This window comes from Mobula birostris, chromosome 15 (genome assembly GCF_030028105.1).
Source record: "Mobula birostris isolate sMobBir1 chromosome 15, sMobBir1.hap1, whole genome shotgun sequence".
In the NCBI taxonomy this organism is placed as follows: Eukaryota; Metazoa; Chordata; class Chondrichthyes; order Myliobatiformes; family Myliobatidae; genus Mobula; species Mobula birostris.
The window spans coordinates 24,560,501-24,582,930 of NC_092384.1; the positions used below are offsets into that span (position 1 = coordinate 24,560,501).

Genomic DNA, 22,430 nt, shown 5'->3' on the forward strand with positions numbered 1-22,430 from the left:
CTCCGCAAAGGATGCCTTTATCAAGTTCCTCACTCGACTGACTGAGCAATTCTAATGGCGTCCTGCTGAGAGTTGCACTGTTCCAATCAGCAATCAGATGGATAGCTGAAGCTTAGCGAACAGCATAACGCCATTACAGCACCAACCATCACCAACTGGCGTTCAATTTCCACCACTGCCTGTAAGGAGTTTGTACGTTCTCCCTGTGACCGTGTGGTGTCCTTCAAATCCTCTGGATTTTTCCCACATTCCAAAAATATATGGTTGGGGCTCGGGCTACTGAGTTCTCGGCCTGCTATGTTGGCGCTGAAGGCATGGCGGCCACTTGCGGGCTGCCCAGCACAAATCTCACAGATTTGATTTGATGCATTTCACTGTATGTGCGGCAAATCCTGATTATCTTTATACAGAGCTGCCAATACAAGTTCAATGGGGTGAAGGATCTGCTTGTGTTGCATTATTTCCATAAGAGCCGCAGGGCTCCCCAGAGCACACTTACATATCCCATGAAAACAAGGCTTAACACTTGGAATGAATGAGCCCCGACTTTCCTGTTTCCTGTGCTGGCTTCTGATGGGGAACCTCGGTCGCAAAAGCTACGAGTGGAGCCTATTCTTCATCTGAGCTTGGACAGCGTATGTAGAGAGCATCACAGCTCACTACAATTCTGCCTGATTTAACACCCACACAGAATGTGGGAATTGGGTGATTTTCCAACCCACACTCCTCACCGAGGACAAGACAATGCTGACAGAGGCTAAACACAGAATGACAAGGGAAACTACTCAGCTCACGCCGACTGCTGATGAAACTTCTTGGAGGCTTGGCCCAGCACACTATGTGCAACAACTAAGCAATGGGGCAAGAGCTGGTAGAAAGAGAGGATCATAATGCAGCCACTTACTTCAGTATCTTCAAACTCTTCAAACCGTGTAGGACATCAGCCAGTTTCATTGCTCCCACGTCCTCTATACTGTTGTCACACAAACTGGATGGGAAGCAGACAAATGCATTTATACATTAACACAGCACTCCCACAAACCAGGAATTAACCTAGTCACAGTGCAAAACTAAGATGATAAAGTGCATGTTTCACTTCTGCTGTTGTGGTTTTTGACGAGGTGGTGTGCTTTTGGCATCATGGAGATTATATTCATACCAGGCTGGCTGGATTCACTTCATTAGGTAGGCAGCGTGTACTGCCACGTCAGTATCAAGCCACTAATCCAATTATACGAAATGTTTTTGTCTGTTTTTCAACACTTGGGGAGAATTTGTTTTCATGGAAGAACTGGTATTTACTCGTCATCCACACAATGAAATAACTGGACTTCAGAGTAAACAGATTTTTGCAATGCCCCAAACAGTGCACTTGATAACTAATGACCTACAGGTAATGTAATACAGGAACAGTGGGAACCAGTCAGACCAAGGTAAGATCCCACAGGTTCAGTGATAAGTATTAACCAGGACCCCAGATGGGTGGAGGGTGGTGGAAATTCCCTTTCCCTTCTTCGACAGAGAGCAGTGGAATACTTTACATTCACCCATCGCAGTGCAGCGGACCTGCAGCACTCTGCAGGCGTTTCCACCTGGATTCTACCCCTCCTTGCTCCGGGGAACAAGATACAGTTATGTGCAAGCCTATGCTCGAAGTTAATTAAATAAGATGGAGTATACTTGGCTAGGTTCAAGGCAGTTTTGTACTTACTTGATTTCTACAATCATAGTGCTCAATTTCAGACTGTCTGCCAGTTCCACTGCCCCTTTGCGACCAATGAAGTTAGACTTCAGACTAAAGGAAGTAAAGGGGAGGATTTAAATGGTTACAAAATACTGGAAGGTACAAGCAAGGCATGGAAAGCATTTGAGTTTTCCTTGGAGCAGAGGAGGCTGTGAGGATCCTGACAGAGACAAGTACTGACAGGCTTCGAGGCCCCTCTTCTGGCCTAGCCTGAGGACATGGTGGAATCAGGTATCTTCACAACTTTAAGGAATATATTAATGAATACATGAATCACCAGGATGGGCAAGGATGCTGACCAATGGCTGGTTAATGGGATTCGTTGAAACGGATTCTTAATGGTCAGTAGTGATGTGATGGGCCAAAGGGCCTGTTTCTGAGTTGCATGATCTTTATGCCTCTACCATGTGCTCAAGATAGGACTTGAACCCAGGATCTTCTGACTCAGAGATGGAAAACCCAAAAGTTACACTGGGCACTCAGTCTCTTGTGCTTAGCTAACACCAGTACTGCAACTCATCAAATCTGAAAGGAGATGTTATCTATCTATCCATGGGTGGCTCTGCAGCACAGGAGGGAAGGAAAGGGAGTGGGAGAGCTATAGTGATAGGGGATTCGATTGTAAGGGGAATAGATAGACGTTTCTGCGGCTGCAAACGAGACTCCAGGAGGGTATGTTGCCTCCCTGGTGCAAGGGTCAAGGATGTCTCTGAGCGGCTGCAGGACATTCTGGAGTGGGAGGGTGAACAGCCAGTGGTCTTGGTGCACATAGGTACCAACGATATAGGTAAAAAACGGGATGAGGTCCTACAGGGTGAATTTAGGGAGTTAGGAGATAAACTAAAAAGTTGGACCACAAAGGTAATAATCTCTGGATTACTACCAGTGCCACGTGCTGGTCAGAGTAGAATTAAGAGGATATTTCAGATGGATATGTGGTTTGAAAAATGGTGCAAGGGGGAGGGATTCAAATTTCTGGGGCATTGGAACCAGTTCTGGAGGAGGTGGGACCGGTACAAAAAGGACGGTCTGCACCTGGCCTGGACTGGAACCAATGTCCTAGGGGGAGCGTTTGCTCCTGTTGTTCAGGAGGATTTAAACTAATGTGGTGGGGGATGGGAACGTGCAAAGAGACAGAGGGGTGTAAAATGAGGGTAGAAGCAAAAAGTAGTAGGGTGAAAAGTAAAAGTGGCAGGCAGGCAAATCCAGAGTGAAAATCAAAAAGGGCCACTTTTCAACATAATTGTATAAGGTCTAAGAGCGTTGTAAAAGCAAGCCTGAAGGCTTTGTGTGTCAATGCAAGGAGCATTCGTAACAAGGTGGATGAATTAAAAGTGCAGTTTGTTATTAATGAATATGATATAATTGGGATCATGGAGATATGGCTCCAGGGTGACCAAGGATGGGAGCTCAACATTCAGGGATATTCAATATTCAGGAGAGATAGACATGAAAGTAAAGGAGGTGGGGTAGCATTACCGGTTAGAGAGGAGATTAATGCAATAGAAAGGAAGAACATTAGCTGGGAGGATGTGGAATCGATATGGGCAGAGTTGCATAACACTAAGGGGCAGAAAATGCTGGTGGGAGTTGTGTACAGTCTACCTAACAATAGTAGTCAGGTTGGGGATGGCATTAAACAGGAAATTAGAAATGCGTGCAATAAAGGAACAGCAGTTATAATGGGTGACTTCAATCTACATACAGATTGGGTGAACCAAATTGGTAAGGGTGCTGAGGAAGAGGATTTCTTGGAATATATGTGGGATGGTTTTTTGAACCAACATGTCGAGGAACCAGCTAGAGAGCAGGCTGTTCTAGATTGGGTATTGAGCCATGAGGAAGGGTTATTTAGCAATCTTGTCGTGCCAGGCCCCTTGGGTAACAGTGACCCAATGGTGGAATTCTTCATTAAGATGGAGAGTGACATAATTAATTCAGAAACAAATGTTCTGAACTTAAAGAAGGGTAACTTTGAAGGTATGAGACGTGGATTAGCTAAGATAGACTGGCAAACGATACTTAAAGGGTTGACGGTGGATATGCAATGGCAAGCATTTAAAGATCGCATGGGTGAACTACAACTATTGTTCATCCCAGTTTGGCAAAAGAATAAACCAGGGAAGGTAGTGCACCCGTGGCTGACAAGGGAAATTAGGGATAGTATCAATTCCAAAGAAGAAACATACAAATTAGCCAGAAAAAGCAGCACACCTGAGGACTGGGAGAAATTCAGAGTCCAGCAGAGGAGGACAAAGGGCTTAATTAGGAAAGGGAAAAAAGATTATGAGAGAAAGCTGGCAGGGAACATAAAAACTGACTGTAACAGCTTTTATAGATATGTGAAAAGAAAAAGATTGGTTAAGACAAATGTAGGTCCCTTACAGTCAGAAACAGATGAATTAATCATGGGGAACAAGGACATGGCAGACCAATTGAATAACTACTTTGGTTCTGTCTTCACTAAGGAGGACATAAATAATCTTCCGGAAATAGTAGGGGACCGAGGGTCGAGTAAGATGGAGGAACTGAGGGAAATACACGTTAGTAGAGAAGTGGTCTAGGTAAATTGAAGGGATTAAAGGCAGATAAATCCCCAGGGCCAGATGGTCTGCATCCCAGAGTGCTTAAGGAAGTAGCCCAAGGAATAGTGGATGCATTAGTGATACTTTTTCAAAACTCTTTAGATTCTGGACTAGTTCCTGAGGACTGGAGGGTGGCTAATGTAACCCCGTTTTTTAAAAAAGGATTGAGAGAGGAACCGGGGAATTATAGACCGGTTAGCCTGACATTGGTGGTGGGGAAAATGCTAGAGTCAGTTATCAAAGATGTGATAACAGCAGATTTGGAAAGCGGTGAAATCATCGGACAAAGTCAGCATGGATTTGTGAAATGAAAATCATGTCTGACGAATCTCATAGAATTTTTGAGGATGTAATTAGTAGAGTGGATAGGGGAGAACCAGTGCATGTGGTATATTTGGATTTTCAAAAGGCTTTTGACAAGGTCCCACACAGGAGATTAGTGTGCAAACTTAAAGCACAAGGTATTGGGGGTATGGTATTGATGTGGATAGAGAATTGGTTGGCAGACAGGAAGCAAAGAGTGGGAGTAAACGGGACCTTTTCAGAATGGCAGGCAGTGACTAGTGGGGTACCGTAAGGCTCAGTGCTGGGACCCCAGTTGTTTACAATATATATTAATGACTTAGATGAGGGAATTAAATGCAGCATCTCCAAGTTTGCAGATGACACGAAGCTGGGCGGCAATGTTAGCTGTGAGGAGGATGCTAAGAGGATGCAGGGTGACTTGGATAGGTTAGGTGAGTGAGCAAATTCATGGCAGATGCAATTTAATGTGGACAAATGTGAGGTTATCCACTTTGGTGGCAAGAACAGGAAAACGGATTATTATCTGAATGGTGGCTGATTAGGAAAAGGGGAGGTGCAACGAGACCTGGGTGTCATTATACATCAGTCATTGAAAGTGGCATGCAGGTACAGCAGGCGGTGAAAAAGGCAAATGGTATGCTGGCATTCATAGCAAGAGGATTCGAGTACCGGAGCAGGGAGGTACTACTGCAGTTGTACAAGGCCTTGGTGAGACCACACCTGGAGGATTGTGTGCAGTTTTGGTTGGCTAATCTGAGGAAAGACATTCTTGCCATAGAGGGAGTACAAAGAAGGCTCACCAGATTGATTCCTGGGATGGCAGGACTTTCATATGATGAAAGACTGGATCGACTAGGCTTATACTCATTGGAATTTAGAAGATTGAGGGGGGATCTTATTGAAATGTATAAAATTCTAAAGGGATTGGACAGGCTAGATGCAGGAAGATTGTTCCCGATGTTGGGGAAGTCCAGAACAAGGGGTCACAGTTTGAGGATAAAGGGGAAGCCTTTTAGGACCGAGATGAGGAAAAACTTCTTCACACAGAGGGTGGTGAATCTGTGGAATTCTCTGCCACAGGAAACAGTTGAGGCCAGTTCATTGGCTATATTTAAGAGGGAGTTAGATATGGCCCTTGTGGCTGAAGGGATCAGGAGGTATGGAGAGAAGGCAGGTAGAGGTTCTGAGTTGGATGATCAGCCATGATCATACTGAAAGGCGGTGCAGGCTCGAAGGGCCGAATGGCCTACTCCCGCACCTATTTTCTATGTTTCGACGTTTCTATTTTAAGGCAGAAATGCATTTTAGATGGAACATCACCGGAATGGATAAACCCTCCAAGTTAGATGATAAGGCTCAGCACACAAATTAGGAGCAGGGGTGGGAGTGGACAATTCAGCCGCTCAAACCTGCTATGCCATTGAGAACGGTCATTGTTGTCCTCAACTCCACTTTCCACCTAACCGTGGTAACCTTTCACCCTACGCTAACAAATATCTATTGAGTGAGAAGGTGTTGGTAATAAATAATCATAAATTTCAGAACAAAAGGAGGGATTAGGAACCCATATCTTAGGGCAAAAGGATATTGCATTCCCCCTCAGAGAGGGTGGTGGATGTGGTATCCAATGTAACTTTAATACCAGATAGATAACTTGTTCAAGGGTTAGTTACAGGGCTGAAGGGAGAGTCCGAGTGTTCTCCACCTGTAAGGTCCATCACAGGAAAAGCCCTCTCCACTACTGATCACACTTGCAAAGAGCACTGCCTCAGGAAAGCAGCATCCATGACCAAGGATCACCACCATGCTCTCTTTTCACTGCTACCATCAAGCAGGAGGTACAGGAGCCTCAGGTCCCACATTTCCTGGTTCAGGAACAGTTATTACCTTTCAACCATCAGGCTCGTCAGTCAGAGGTGAGATAATTTCACTCACCTCAACATTGAACTGATTCCACAACCTATGGACTCACTTTCAAATACTCTACAACTCATGTTCTCAATATCATTTATTTACTTAATTATTTTTGCATTTGCACATTAGTTGTTTGTCAGTCTCCATTTGTGTGTAGTTTTTAGAGTCATAGAACACCACGGCACAGAAACAGGCCCTTTGGCCCAACTAGTCTGTGCTAAACTATTACTCTGCTTAGTCCCATCAATCTGAATCCGGACCATAGTCCTACATACCAATCCCATGCGTGTTGCTATCCAAATTCCACTTAAATATTGACATTATTCTATTTCTTTGCTCTACTGTGAATGCCTGCAAGAAAATGGATCTTAGGGTAGTATATGTACATTGGTAATACATTTACTTTGAATTTTGAGTTGTTTCTCCACAGTGTCCATTTGCAACTCAAGCTTCATGATTTGTCCACCCTGTCACTGCAACCAACAGCCCTGGCAATGTCTGAAATGACCAGATGACCAGCAGTACACCTTGTGTGTTACAGAGGAATGGCTGTGATGGATGGAGATTGATTACCATGGAACTCATTAAAAGTTTGTTCAGTAGGTCAGGAATTTGGGTACCCGTCAGTTTGGGCACGTTTCAGTTTCCTGTCCAGTTACTTGCATCCTATGAAATCTGTCTGGCAATTTTGAACACAATCCTGAGAGAACTCACTTTAATTTTTTCAAGCATTTCATTCTTGGTATCCCTTCAGCCAACAACTGTGTTCCACTGTCTCTGAGCAGCAAGGACTCCAAACTGCATAGAAATAAAGAGAATGGGATTTGTGAAGGTTTAGTTTGCCTTTTTTTTAACATTTTAATTATGTTAGAGTCACAGAAACAAGCTCTTCACTATGCTGCGGGCCAGACATGGTCCATCTCTCTCACCTACCCTTATGCTCATAACACTTTACTCCCACCGTTGTCCTGTCCCCTTTCTTGCACCCTGTTCCATTTATCCTATCTTTCCAATCCTGAAATGTTCCTCTGCTCTGACTTGTTAAAGAAAAACAATTATTTTCAGATTTTGATTTCCTTATCTGTACTGAATGTGGGTATCAGTGTTCAACAAGTGCAGCGTGATGATATTCTGAACTCTTATTTTCATTACACTTTGCAAACCAATTCCATCTGCATACTGGCAAGATTTCCACAAGTATGTTGTAGCTTGTATGCCAATGCTGCTATCAGGAAAAAGCACGGCGACATTTCACTCACTTCATCTCTTCCAGGTGGCTGCAGTCACTGAGTCCTCTTGCCAAAACGCTAGTCTCCATCAAGCTCACAGCTGCAGTTATTCCAGGCAAGCTGAAAGAGCAAAAGTAATGAGCTACTACCTTATGGCAACGGCTAACATGACTGACAGAGTCTGCGTCCGAACTGAGTGGAGCCAAGACTAATAGGCTATTGGCTTCACGGAGTTAATCATCAGTCAGAGACAGGCCTCTTTTTCATGGGATGTGAAGGGGATGAGGGAAAGCAGGCGCCAGAGTCTGGTTACTGACACTGATATCTACACTGGTGTTGAGGGAAAGGTGCAATGTTGAAGGTAGCACAAAACCAAGGCTCTGTAGTGTTGAGGGGAGTTTGGGAACTCCAGCAACATAATGTTGAGGGGAGCGAGGGAACACCAGGTCCAGCACATTGAGGGGAACAAGGGAACAACAGGACCAACAGATTGAGGGGAACAAGGGAACAACAGGACCAGCACATTGAGGGGAACAAGGGAACAACAGGACCAGCACATTGAGGGGAACAAGGGAACAACAGGACCAACAGATTGAGGGAAGCGAGGGAACAACAGGACCAGCAGATTGAGGGGAACGAGGGAACAACAGGACCAGCAGATTGAGGGAAGCGAGGGAACAACAGGACCAGTACATAGAGGGGAATGAGGGAACAACGGGACCAGTACATTGAGGGGAACAAGGGAACAACAGGACCAGCAGATTGAGGGGAACGAAGGAACAACGGGACCAGTACATTGAGGGAATCGAGGGAACAACAGGACCAGTACATAGAGGGGAATGAGGGAACGCCAGGACCAGCACATTGAGGAGAACGAGGGAACAACAGGACCAGCACATTGAGGGGAACAAGGGAACAACAGGACCAGCAGATTGAGGGGAACGAGGGAACAACAGGTCCAGCACATTGAGGGGAACGAGGGAACAACAGGACCAGCAGATTGAGGGAAGCGAGGGAACAACAGGACCAACAGATTGAGGGAAGCGAGAGAACAACAGGACCAGTACATTGAGGGGAACGAGGGAACAACAGGACCAGTACATTGAGGGGAACGAGGGAACAACAGGACCAGTACATTGAGGGGAACAAGGGAACAACAGGACCAGCAGATTGAGGGGAACGAAGGAACAACGGGACCAGTACATTGAGGGGAACAAGGGAACAACAGGACCAGTACATTGAGAAAAGCGAGGGAACAACAGGACCAGCACATTGAGGGGAACGAGGGAACAACAGGACCAGCAGATTGAGGGGAACGAAGGAACAACGGGACCAGTACATTGAGGGGATCGAGGGAACAACAGGATCAATACATTGAGGGAAGCGAGGGAACAACAGGACCAGCACATTGAGGGAATCGAGGGAACGCCAGGACCAGCACATTGAGGGAATCGAGGGAACACCAGGACCAGCACATTGAGGGGAACGAGGGAATGCCAGGACCAGCACGTTGAGGGGAACAAGGGAACAACAGGACCAGTACATTGAGAAAAGCGAGGGAATGCCAGGACCAGTACATTGAGGGGAACGAGGGAACAACAGGACCAGTACATTGAGGGGAACAAGGGAACAACAGGACCAGCAGATTGAGGGAAACGAAGGAACAACGGGACCAGTACATTGAGGGAATCGAGGGAACAACAGGACCAGTACATTGAGAAAAGCGAGGGAACGCCAGGACCAGCACATTGAGGGGAACGAGGGAACAACAGGACCAGCACGTTGAGGGGAACGAGGGAACAACAGGACCAGCACGTTGAGGGGAACGAGGGAACAACAGGACCAGCAGATTGAGGGGATCGAGGGAACGCCAGGACCAGCACATTGAGGGAATCGAGGGAACGCCAGGACCAGCACATTGAGGGGAACGAGGGAACAACAGGACCAGTACGTTGAGGGGAACGAGGGAACAACAGGACCAGCAGATTGAGGGGAATGAGGGAACAACAGGACAAGCAGATTGAGGGGATCGAGGGAACAACAGGACCAGCACATTGAGGGAATCGAGGGAACGCCAGGACCAGCACATTGAGGGAATCGAGGGAATGCCAGGACCAGCACGTTGAGGGGAACAAGGGAACAACAGGACCAGTACATTGAGAAAAGTGAGGGAATGCCAGGACCAGCACATTGAGGGGAACGAGGGAACAACAGGACCAGCACATTGAGGGAAGCGAGGGAATTTATTGCTCCATTTATAGATGCCAATAAATTAGAAGATCAGATCAAACTATCACCATTAGTAAAGTGTCAGGCTAACTTCTATCTTATGCAGGTTAATGTTACAACCAAATGATTCCGTAAGATCAGAAGACATAGGAGGAGAGTGAGGCCATTTGGCCCATCGAGTCTCATCATTCCGTCATGGTTGATTTAGTATCCTTCTCAATCCCATTTTTCTGTCTTCTCGTGTAACAAGTAGCAAAATAACAGTCAATTGATCAGCCATGAATGATTGTGTTCAAATACAGTAATTGTGTCATGTAGTTTATGAGGGAAAGGCAAAGTACATGGCAAATGGGAAATAGGATTTGTTTAACTTTATCACTAGACTTTGCTATTCAATGGGTAAAGAGCTGCAAAGAAATTTGATCTTGGACCGTACTTGATTATCCTCAGTTGTTGCAGGCCTGGAAGGATTTTTCCTAGTTCACTGGCACTCTCCATCCCCATTTCATTGTGTGACAAGCTGCAACGAGAGAAACAGAGAATCTGTGAGTATCAGGGCCCCGAGAAAGCTATTCGCTGAGGCAGCTCCTTCACCTGCAAGGGGAACTTGCAGAGAAGTGGGGAGCTGCACCATCCAAGCTGAAGAATCCCTTGGCACTGGAATGGAATCACAGGGAATGTGAGGAGAAAAGAAGGTGACCGTCCCCTCAACCCATTCTTCCCACTTCAATCTCATCTCACAAGCTGCAGACGGGATTAAGCACATGGTGCCTGGCCTCCCATCTTACCCTTCTGGGCAGACAAGAGCCATCATGTAGGTAGGTAGTGGAACAGCAGGAAAAATGAAGATAAGAAACTATCAATAAAGATCAGAATCAGAACAAAGTTCATTATCACTGGCATTTCTCACGAAAACTGTCACTTAGCGGTAGCAGTACAGCGCAAGACATAAATTACTATAAGTTACAATAAAAAAAAACAAAAACAGAGTGTAAAAGAGGAATAGTGAGTTAGTGTTCATGAGTTCATGGACCATTCAGAAATCTGGAGGTGGGAGGGAAGAGGCTGTTCCTAAGCACCTTTAGGCTCCTGTACCTTCTCCCTGATGGTAGCAATGAGAAGAGGGCATGTCCCAGATGCTGAGTGAGTGTCCTTGATGCTGGATGCCACCTTCTTGAAATTCAGTACACTGATACAAGCACTGCATTCGAAATGGTTGTTAACCTAGAGGTAGATATTGGGCAGGAGTAGCCTGTGGCCGGTTCTGGAGAACTGGTAATGTGGCCACAGTTCTCCAGTGGATGGGAGAGACATGAAGGAATGCCTCATGAAATACTTACTGCCCTACCAGGAGAGCCGGTGTGTAATGAATGACTGGAATGTGGAGGAGACTTGCTCCAACCTCACACGTAGCATTGTGTGCAGCTCAGAGTCTCTCCCTTCTCACGTTCTGTAGAAGTGCTCGGAACTTCACTTGTACAACTGCACCCAACCACAGTACGATCTTAGATGGGCACCACCACCGCTTCCTCTGCACTGCAAACAGAAACTGGCTTACGGAGGCCGGTAGATCAGCAGAAACCCCTGAAGCAAGCACTCTGCTCTGGCGTCCTCTCCGACTCCTGAGAATCTCTGGCCCACGACCGCTCAAAGTGGAGAAGGAGCATTGGGTTGGTACGGAGAACCTTGGGAGCTGACAGAAGTCAAGCATAAAACAACAGAGTGAGTGCACCACCTGGCAACTCCACCCAATCTGCTTTCAGGAGAGTCTATGGGTCTCCTTGTCCCACTCCAGGCGTGACGTTGGACCTGCTGAGCTCCTCCAGCATTCTGTGTGTGTTCAGGAGATTCCAGAATTGGGTTTGCTGAGGAGCTGCTGCAGAAGGGTGCAGAAGAGTAGGGCACGAATCTGCTGCAGGCCCTCCTCTGCAGCCCAGTATTCATGGCCCCACTGTCATTCCCGCCAGTCTTCTGGCAACCATGCCACCAAAGATAAGAGTCACTGCAGCCCAGAGTGCAAAGCCATGGTTGAGGAGTCACTGAAGGTCACCCTTCATGGTCTCCTGTGGTCTTCTGACTGAAGGTCCACTATCTTCTACCTGCCATTGTTCAGTCTCTGGGGAAGCATGTCCTGGTTTATCAGGATCATTTCCCTGTTTCAAAGTTCAAAGTACATTTATTATCAATGCTCTTGAATAGCTCTCCTCAAGCCAGACTTGAATGCCACGGATCTAGCCCTCAGCAAACCATGTACCTCTTGGTTCATCCATGGCTTTTGATTTGGGTAGGCATAATAGGTTCTTGTAGGCACACACCCATCCACACAGGTTTAATGAAGTCGGTGACAGTCATTCAGACTTGAAGATGAATCCTTGAATACAGTCCAGCCCGCCAATTCAAAGCAGTCCTGTAAGTGCTCATCATGTCCCTTATCTGTACTTTCTTGGTCCTCACTACTGGTGCTGCAGTTTTCAGTCTCTGTCTATACTCAGGGAGTAGAAGTACAGCCAGGTGATCAGACTTCCCAAAGTTTGAGTGTGGAATAACTCGGCAAGAACCACATGATTTATTGGTAATAATTATTTAGAGACTTTTTCAAGTTGGCCTGGATAAAATCCCCCAAAAGGAGAGGATGTGCCATTTGATCACAAAACTCAGTACATCTAGAGCCTGCTTGGTAGGAGGTACACTGCTACCAGAATAATCGTTGAGATCTCCCATGGCAGGTAAAATGGACGGCACTTGATCGTGAGGTGTTCCAGGTCTGGTGGACAGGACTGGGACAGCACAGCCACATGTGTACACCATGAGGAGTTGATCATGAAGCATAGCACACTCCACCACACTTGGCTTTAAAAGACTCAACTGTCCTATCTTGGCAGTGCATTGTGTACCCGTCAATCTGAATCACAGAAGGGGTTAACCAGAGTTCTGTGAAACAAAAGATGCAAGTGGTCCTAATGTCCCTCTGAAACAGCCCTAGCTCTACGATCTTCAATTTTATTTACCAGAGACAGTACATTTGCCAGCAAGGTAGTCGGTATTGGGAACTGAAAGCCCCTCTTTCTTAAATGCACCTTTAGCCCAGCATGACGACCCCTCTTCTGCAGCCAGAGTCTGATCTACTTCCGTTGTTCTTGAGTAGCGATAGATTGTTCAAGCATGACATTACTAATTGTACAGACTTTAGATGCAGTTGTGGTTCTCAGCTGTAGCAGGCGGAAATGAGAATATTTGGAGGTTTCCATCAGAGCTACCACACGAGTCGCTTTTATCGGTGGCACCCCGGAAGGGAAAGGTTATTTCAAGAGCTAAGGAACAATTCTGAGCAAGGTTGGAGGCGACATTGGATGCACATCAACACTGGCAGGGTTTGCAGGTCATTACTTCCTACAAAGCAAAACCCAACATCATGAATGGCACCGATGCCTCATGCCCAGACAAGCTCAATGCCTTTTATACCCACATTGAAAGGGAGAATAAAACTACAGCAATGAGGATCCCCACTGCAGCCGGTGACCCTGTGATCTCTGTCTCAGAGGCCGATGTCAAGCTGTCTTTCAGGAAGGTGAACCCTCACAAGACGGCGCCCCGAAGGAGAACTTGGTAAGGCTCTGAAAGCTTGTGCCAACCAACTGGCAGGGGTGTTCAAATACAATTTCAATATCTGATTGCTGAAGTCTTAAGTTCCCACCTGCTTCAAAAGGGCAACAATTATACCAGTGCCCAAGAAGAGCAGTGTGAGCCGCCTTAATGGCTATCGTCAGTAGCACTCACATCTACGGTGATGAAGTGCTTTAGGGGTTGGTCATGGCTAGAATCAAATCAGCAAGGACCTGGACCCACTGCAATCTGCCTATCGCTACAATAGTGGATGCGATCTCAATGGCTCTCCATATGGCCTTGGATCACCTGCTGTTTATTGACTACAGCTCAGCATTTAACACCATCATTCCTACTGTCCCGATAGAAAAGCTCCAGAACCTGGGCCTCTGTATTTTCTTCTGTAACTGGATCCTTGGCTTCCTAACCAGAAGACCACAATCTGTGAGGATTGGAAATACCATCTTCACCTCGTTGACAATCAACACCAGCGCACCTCAGGGATGTGTGCTTAGACCACTGCTCTACTCTCTCTACACCTATGACCATGTGGCTAGGCACAGCTGAATTGCCATTGATAAATTTGTTGAAGGTACAATCATTGCTAGCAGAGTCTTAGATAGTGACGGGAGGGCGTACAGAAGCGAGATATACCAGCTAGTTGAGTGGTGTCACAGCAACAACCTCGCATTCAACATCAGCAAGACCAAAGAGCTAACTGTGGACTTCGGGGAAGGTAAAATAAGGGAGCACGCACCAGTCCTCCTGAGGATCAGAATTGGAGAGAGTGAGCAATTTCAAGCTCCTAGGTGTTAATATCTCTGAGGGCCTAACCTGGTCACAACATATCGATGCAGCTATAGAGAAAGCAAGATAGCAAATATACTTCATTAGGAATTTGAGGAGATTTGGTACATCATCTAAAATACTCGCTATTTCTACAGATTTACCACGGAGAACACTCCAGCTGGCTGTATCACTGTTTGGTATGGGGTGGAGGGTGGACGCTACTGGGTAATATCGAAGTAAGCTGCAAGGAGTTGTAAAATTAGTTAGCTCCATCATGGGCACGAACCTACGTAGTATCCAGGACATCTTCAAGGCGTGATGCTCCAAAAGGCGGCGTCCATCATTAAGGACCCCCATCCAGGACACGCTCTCTTCTCACTGTTACTAACAGGAAGGAGGTACAGAAGCCTGAAGGCACACACTCAGCGATTCAGGAACAGATTCTTCCTCCCTGTCATTGGACATTGAACCCATGAACACTACCTCGCTACTTTTTCTATTTCTGTTTTTGCACTATTATTTATTTTAAATGTATAATATAAATATATAAACTTACGGTAACTCACAGATTTTTCTCTCTATTATCATGTATTGCATTGTGCTGCTGCTGTGAAGTTAACAAATTTCACGACATTTGCCGGTGATATTAAGCCTGATTTTGATTCAAAGTATCTATACATCATATAACCTTGAGATTCATCTCCTTACAGGCAGCCACAAAACAAAGAAACCCAAAAGAGCCCATTAAAAGAAAGAAGACCCAATGTGGAAAGAGAGAAAGAAACAAATTGTGCAAACAATAAAAGTAAGCAAACAGCAATCGGAACACAAGTGAGTCCATAGAAAGCAAAGCCTGGAACAACCGGAGCAGGCCAATGCCTCAGTCTCAGTGAGAGACTTGTGCAAATGGACCAGGGAATGTTTGCAATGAGAATGCTGGCATGATCCACTTGCCCTGGAGTCGCCCACATCCCTGAGATAGGATGAGCCAGAGGAGCACAATCTTGGAAAATCAATGCTTCCCAGTAAGATTATTGGACTAAATGTAAGTGATCAGTAAAGGTAAGAGAGAATCCACTTGTTACCGTATAAAGGCACATAAACACTGTGAACCATTTCCAGTGATGGCTATTACCCTCAGACAGTCAAGGTGCCAGGCTTACTGTGACAGACTGCTGCTAGTTTTTGTGAGTGTGGTGATACAAGATCTCTGACATTCACCTTAACACTACTGTCCAAAGGCAACTTCAGTGTTATTACACAATCTTTTACTTTTGTATTTGATTTTCCAACTGGTTGTCATCACCCTTCATTAGCTGCCCGTATCGGTTTAGCAGTGACATGACTACAAGCTGCAGTACAAACCTGCCAGCCTGGCTCAGTCACCGGAACGAGGCAGAGTCCACAGGGACACTTGGGCACATGTACAGTAAATAATTCAATTCAGTCAGCAGGAGCAGTCAACACAAACTGAAGAAGGCAGCATTATAGTGGGGGTGGCATCTGGGTGCACAGTTTAAAAAGTAAAGGGCAAAGCTGGCATCTTGCATTGGCACTAGAATGTGTGGCAACACTTGCAGGCTGCCCCCTCAGGTTTGTTGGTTGTTGGTTAATGCAAATGTTTCGATGCACATGTGATAAATAAGCGTGTATAGAAACCCTATATCTAAACAGGCATCACTGATTTGAGCAAACCTGGCACAGCAAAAATATCAGAGTGAGATTCACTCTGTGTAATGCTCAGGTAGAATGCCCGTAGGGTGGCACTAAAGCAGCATCCTTTGTATACCATTATACCCTTCAGGGATGACCTCTAAAATATCGCTGGTTTCTGTGCTTTGAAAGCAGAAAGCTCAAAGCAGAGGTGTGGCATTAAGTGTTATTCTTGGTGACTGGAAGGTTAGTAGCCAAAGATGGTTCCTAGTAAGTGCTTCCTAGAATATGTTATCAGGACTTTCAGGATCAAGGCAATAGATAAGAGTTCTACACATCGATTATAATCTGACTAAACAATGGAACAGGCTCAGGAGGAACTGGACATTGCTAAGTGTGTAGTGTCGCTTGCCCAGTCCAAATTCTGATGAAACACACAGTTGTTGTAGCCCATCAGCCACCTGGTGCTCAGTAGATGTGACTTTTATTGTCTATTTCATTGCCCTCCATCAGCATACCCTTGGATTCTTTTCTGCTAATCCTCTTGCCTTATACTAAACCAGCATTGCCTTAAATGCAGCTTAGTGGTCACCTCAAATGCTCCATGTGGTGGAAGTTTCATGTTCTAACTGGGTTGTTTGGTCAATGGTGATATGTTTTGATGATAGGCTTAAGAGGTTCTGAGTGGCCTTTTGCTGCGGTGTATATGCATGTGTGTCTGTGTGTAAGGGATAAATAATGACAGCTAGGACACTGGTGATGACTATCCTGTCCAGGGATTTCACCCGGCTGCTATAACTGGGGCGTGCTGAGAGAGTGGAAATTGCACCCTCTCTCAGCAAGGAGCAGCAGCATTGATGGGAAATACACCACCCATGGACCATTTGAAATCAGGATTCTGGGAACCCAAGAACATCAAGCGAGGTGGACCACAGACATCTTCTAAAAGGAATTACCAGACTATCCAATCATCCAGACAACAAACAAAGTGAATAAAGCAAAAACCAAAACTTACTTTAACTCCTCAAGGCTGCGGCATTTACAAAGACCTGCTGTTAGCAGCACCATGCCCATGTTGCTTATGTTGGTGGATTCTAGGCTGAGGGAGGAGAGACAGCAATTAACAGCAAGATTTCAAATGAGCCCCTGTTATTAGGTCAGTTTTGTACCAAGGTATTGGGGAAAACAGTCCAATGTCTTCCGAATGGAATTAGTACTGGGTGTTACAGTAGCATGCAGTTTGGGTGACACTTGACAGAGCCAGCACCCAGAGTTCAACTCCCACTGCTGTCTGTAACGAGTTTGTACGCTGTCCCTGTGACCACTTGTCTTTCTTCTGGCTGTTCTGCTTTCCTCCCACGCTGCTGAGGGTTAGTAAGTTGAGGGAATGCTATGTTGGTGGCAAAAGTATGGTGACACTTGCTAGCTGCCCCCAGCGCATCCTCAGACTGCGTTGTCGCTGACAAAAATAATGCATTCAACCATATGTGTCGATGTTCGGTATATGTGACAAATAAAGCTAATCTTTAATTTTTAGTAGATGCTTAAAGCCAGATTAAAAGAAGGGCTTTCCCAGAATGAGAAATGAAGTCAATTTGAAAGGTCATGGCAGACATCTTGAGCTCAGCCTCTGATGACTGCTTTCAGTGCTGAGAACTGGAGCATCTTCCCTCCTGCCCTTTCTGTTGATGCATTTGTGACTCAGAGTGGATAAAGGAGAGAGATCCCAGAAGATCATCATCTTCTGAAATAAGAAGTATGTGCACTATGAGAAGCTCCCGAAATTGCACTGACAGTGCATTCTTGAAGCCTTGCGAAGATCTCCCACTCATTCCACATCAAACCCACCTTAAATAACACCCACTCCAAATAACACTCACTTTAAATCACACCCATTCTAAATCACATCTGATTTTGAATCAGTTGTGTAATTTTAAACTACACTCTGGCACCTGCCTCTCACCTTCAAAACATCCCACTACTCGCCAGGAACCAACTCTACCGGCCCCAGCCGCTTGAGGAGATTTAGCATTTTAGCTGGTGGCATCGCCATCCGGTACGGAGATGGCAATACGCAGGATCGTAAAAAGACGGAGAGGGTTGTAAACTCAGCCAGCTACATCATGGGCACTAGTCTCCCCACCACTGAGGGCATCTTCAAAAGGTAATGCCTCAGGGAGGCGGCGTCCATCATTAAGGGCCCTCACCATCAGGAACACGCCCTCTGCTCATTACTGCCATCAGGCAGGAGGTACAGGAGCCTGAAGACCGATACTCCGTTTTAGGAACAGCCTCCTCCCCTCTGCTGTCAGATCTATGAGCGTCCTACAACCACTATTTCACTATTCCTCTACTTATTTTTATGGTAACTTGTAGTAGTTTGTCATGTCTGCACTGTACTGCTGCCACAAAAGTGCGAACTTCACAACTTATGTCACTGATAGTAAACCCAATTCTGATTCTAATTATGATTCTGAGGCCTTGTCCTGTGTGAGGATATGGACTGGGGTTATTGGGGATTGTCCTAGCTAAAGCTTCATTTACTGCCACCCACACACTCCTTTATGAGGGAACTAAGGTCGTGTCTGGGATCTGCAATGCACCTGGAAAGCAGCATTCATTGTTGCTGATGCCCAGGGGAGGGAGGGGTGTGGGGACCAAAGGCAAGTTGACTATAAAAGGAGCAGTGGGAGGGATGAGGGACATGATTGGACTGTGGGCGATTATCTCCTCAAAAACAAAGCAGACACTGGATTAAAAACGGGCCCTTTGCTGTGCAGTAGACAAACTTCACCCCCTTATTCACAGGCACAGTTGAATAATTCTCATGATGCAGATCAATGTTCAATGATGTAGAATGGCAATTTAAGATTGAAAACAGGATCAAATTTGTGTTCCAGAACCTACCTGAGAATTCTCAGTCCCTGGATAACCTGAAGGGATTCAGCCAGTGTTTCTGCCCCCTTGTCACCAAAGTTGTTTCCGCACAGGCTGTAAGGGAAGGAGGAGAACCAATGATATCAAATCCAGAACTGACGAGACACGGATCCTAGTACCAAACCGTCATTTCCACCTCAGGACGGTGAGATCATCAGATACACAGACTGCACAACTGCCTTTGAGTATCCATGCAGACAACTCATTTGAAGGACAGTGAATGTAGATTTGGCAAGTCTTCCAAAGCTTTCACAAACTTCCATAGATGCACAGTGGAGAATACCTGACTGATGGCATCACAGCACCCAGTTCAGGAACAGTTACTACTCTTCAACCATCAGCCTCCTGAATTAGTGTGGATAACTTCACTCACCTCAACCCTGAACTGATTCCACAACCCAGTTTCAACAACTTAATAACACACTTTCTCAGTAGTTTTTTTTTATTTGTTCAATTTGTTTTCTTTTGCACATTGGCTGTTTGCCTGTCATTGTTCATGTATAAGTTTCATAAATTCTGTTGTGTTTGTTATTTTCCTGTAAATCTGCAGGAAAATGAACCCCAAGGGCAATATACAGAGACAGGTGCGTATTTTGGTAATAAATTTACTTTGATTCTGACTTATTTTTGGCTTCACCAGAGTGCAATGTGGAAGGACAGTCAAACTGTTAAAGAGGGAAAATAGTCAAGGCCAAGTCTAAGGCCAAAAATCAGGCTTTCCTGCTCCTCTTAGAACTGAGGGAGGGATCTTTAGCAACCCACCGAACAAGGCTTTCCAGAAGACAGGACAGTTTGGAACAGCACTGCATTATCAAGTTAGTTTTCAGTCCTGGAGTGGAACTTAATAGCAACATTTTTGTGCACAGAATACTATTATAACCCAACTATTCTGAGCCAGTGGAACACGACTGGAGCGACAGAGACATCAGTCCCTGGGTGGATTCCAGCTTTCAGCAGCACCTTCTTTCTTTATTCCTTATCACTTCTATTCTAATATTTGTATGTCTGTGCACTTGTAATGCTACTGTGACACTGCAATTTCCTTTGAGATCGATAAAGTATCTAACTATCAAGATTCATTATCTGACTAGGAGGAACACCACACTCAAGTGTGAGAGCCAAGTATTAGAATAAGGATCTAGTGCTTTCCCAGTGAAAATGATGAATAAACTCTTCTCAGGCTTCCAGTCAGGTACAGGTATCGATTATAACCGATGTTTCGATGACAAACCGTTGGTTATAATCGATACCTGTACTCAGCTGGATGCCTGAGGAGAGTTTATATGTCAAGTATCAGAATCTTTAAATGCTTGGAATTTCATTACAGGGGTTCTGTCAAAATATATAATTAATCTTCAAGTTCAAGTACATTTATTAACAAAGGATGTATAAATTATACAACTTTGAGAACTGCTTGCTGACAGGCAGCCACAAAGCAAGAAACCCCAAGGGACCCAATTAAAGTAAAAAAAGAATAAAAATAAAAGACCGACACTCGACACACAAGAGAAAGAAGATAAAATACAAGCCATGCAAACAGCTGAAGTGAACAACAGCACTCTGAACCAAAAGTGAGTCCTCAGAACCGAAGCCCGGAGTAGGCCCAAAGCCTCGCTTATCAGAATTAAAGCAGAAAATACGGGAAATACTCAGCAGGTCAGGTAGCATCCGTGGAAGAGAAATGGAATTAACACTTCAGCTGGTGAAATCTTTGTCTGAGCACTTTAGACAAAGGGCATTTGTCCTGAAATGTGAGCTTGGTTTCTCTTCCCACGGATATTGTCTGATCTGCTGATCATTTCCAGCGTTTTTGTATTTTATTACAGAGTTCCAGCAACTGCAGTTTTTGTGTGTTTATTACTCACTTGATAAAATCTTTACACTACTCAAAGCAATACAGTAGTGACTGTAGTAATAGCGTCCACTAAATTTGGTACAATATACTGTACATCAATAATATTTTCCTCAGCAAAGACTGGTAATGGTTCATGGCAACACACAAGTACAACACACAGATAAAATGAGAAGTTACAAATAAGTGGAAAACTTACTGCAGCTCCATTAAACTGGGACATTGTTTAATGATGGACGAAAGTTGTACAAGGTGGGGTGCTTCCATTCCACACTGTTGCAAACTGTAAGGTAGAAAAATGTACTTTATATTCAGGACTGTTCAGAAGAAATAATTCATCCCTTGCAATATTTTTACATTAATCCTTTACAGACGAACTGCCAGTATATTAGATTATAAAAATGACTGCAAAGAAAAATTCTTAAAGTGTAATTTTGATTCTGATAATCAAAGTAATTAAACTGACTAATTACCTGAGTAATCTCAGGGAAGGATAGGACACTGTTTTGTCCATTCTGGTGCTGTAAAGAATAAGAAAGATCTCAGATCAGTTTTGGTTACTAGGGTAGGGAGGAAGTCCCTGTACTGCGGAGTAAGTCCCCGTATTGCAGCAGGAAGTCCCCGTATTGCAGCAGGAAGTCCCTGTACTGCAGAGGAAGTCCCCGTATTGCAGCAGGAAGTCCCTGTATTGCAGCAGGAAGTCCCCGTACTGCGGAGGAAGTCCCCGTATTGCAGCAGGAAGTCCCTGTATTGCAGCAGGAAGTCCCCGTATTGCGGAGGAAGTCCCCGTATTGCAGCAGGAAGTCCCCGTATTGCAGCAGGAAGCGGCGCTGCCTCACTGCTCCAGGGGCCTGGGTTTGAATCAGAACTCAGGTGCTACCTGCACAGCGTTTCGTCACTCCACCTACAGGGCTGAATGGCCTCTTTCTGTGCTGTATTAGCTAAGTGAATTGTAAATGCTCATCATTGTTTTCAGGCTGGTGGGCCATGGCACTGTAGTGGGTAAAAACTCAATCAGACACAGACTGTGCGCCTTTCACAGGCATTTATATAAAGCGTTACAGAAAAGAGACTCCCACACTCTCCAACAAATTGGACGTTCATTTCTCTAACTTCCAGTAATTTCTCCCCCTCCCCCTTCTCTCTATTTCATACCCCCATCCTGACTCCCCTCTTACCTCTTCTCCTCACTTGCCTCGTCTCCCTCTAGAGCACCTTCCTGCTTTCTCCCATGCTACATCGTCCTTTCCTATCAGAGTCCTCCTTCTTCAACCTATCACTTCCCAGCTTCTCACTTCACCCCCACCCTCACGTTCCACCCATCACTTCCCAGCTTCACTTCACCCCCACCCTCACGTTCCACCCATCACTTCCCAGCTTCACTTCACCCCCACCCTCACATTCCACCCATCACTTCCCAGCTTCATTTCACCCCCACCCTCACGTTCCACCCATCACTTCCCAGCTTCTCACTAAACCCCCACCCTCACGTTCCACCCATCACTTCCCAGCTTCCCTTCATCCCCACCCTCACGTTCCACCCATCACTTCCCAGCTTCCCTTCATCCCCACCCTCACATTCCACCCAT

The 22,430-nt window shown here is 45.5% G+C and overlaps 1 protein-coding gene across 6 annotated transcripts in view; it reads right to left on the reverse strand.

Annotated features, from left to right (window-relative positions):
* Positions 1-22,430, reverse strand: part of nlrc5 (NLR family, CARD domain containing 5) — a 218,189-nt gene that overhangs the window by 34,904 nt on the left and 160,855 nt on the right. For 5 of the 6 annotated variants that reach the window (XM_072279467.1, XM_072279466.1, XM_072279465.1 and 2 more), the window contains 9 exons: positions 21,315-21,362; positions 21,041-21,124; positions 18,960-19,043; positions 17,068-17,151; positions 10,444-10,527; positions 7,809-7,898; positions 7,264-7,347; positions 1,712-1,795; positions 905-988 (listed from right to left, as the gene is read on the reverse strand). In XM_072279467.1, coding sequence (XP_072135568.1) covers positions 905-988; positions 1,712-1,795; positions 7,264-7,347; positions 7,809-7,898; positions 10,444-10,527; positions 17,068-17,151; positions 18,960-19,043; positions 21,041-21,124; positions 21,315-21,362 — 726 coding nt within the window. The remainder of the gene's footprint in view (positions 1-904; positions 989-1,711; positions 1,796-7,263; positions 7,348-7,808; positions 7,899-10,443; positions 10,528-17,067; positions 17,152-18,959; positions 19,044-21,040; positions 21,125-21,314; positions 21,363-22,430) is intronic. The other variant, XM_072279468.1, reaches the window with a different exon arrangement.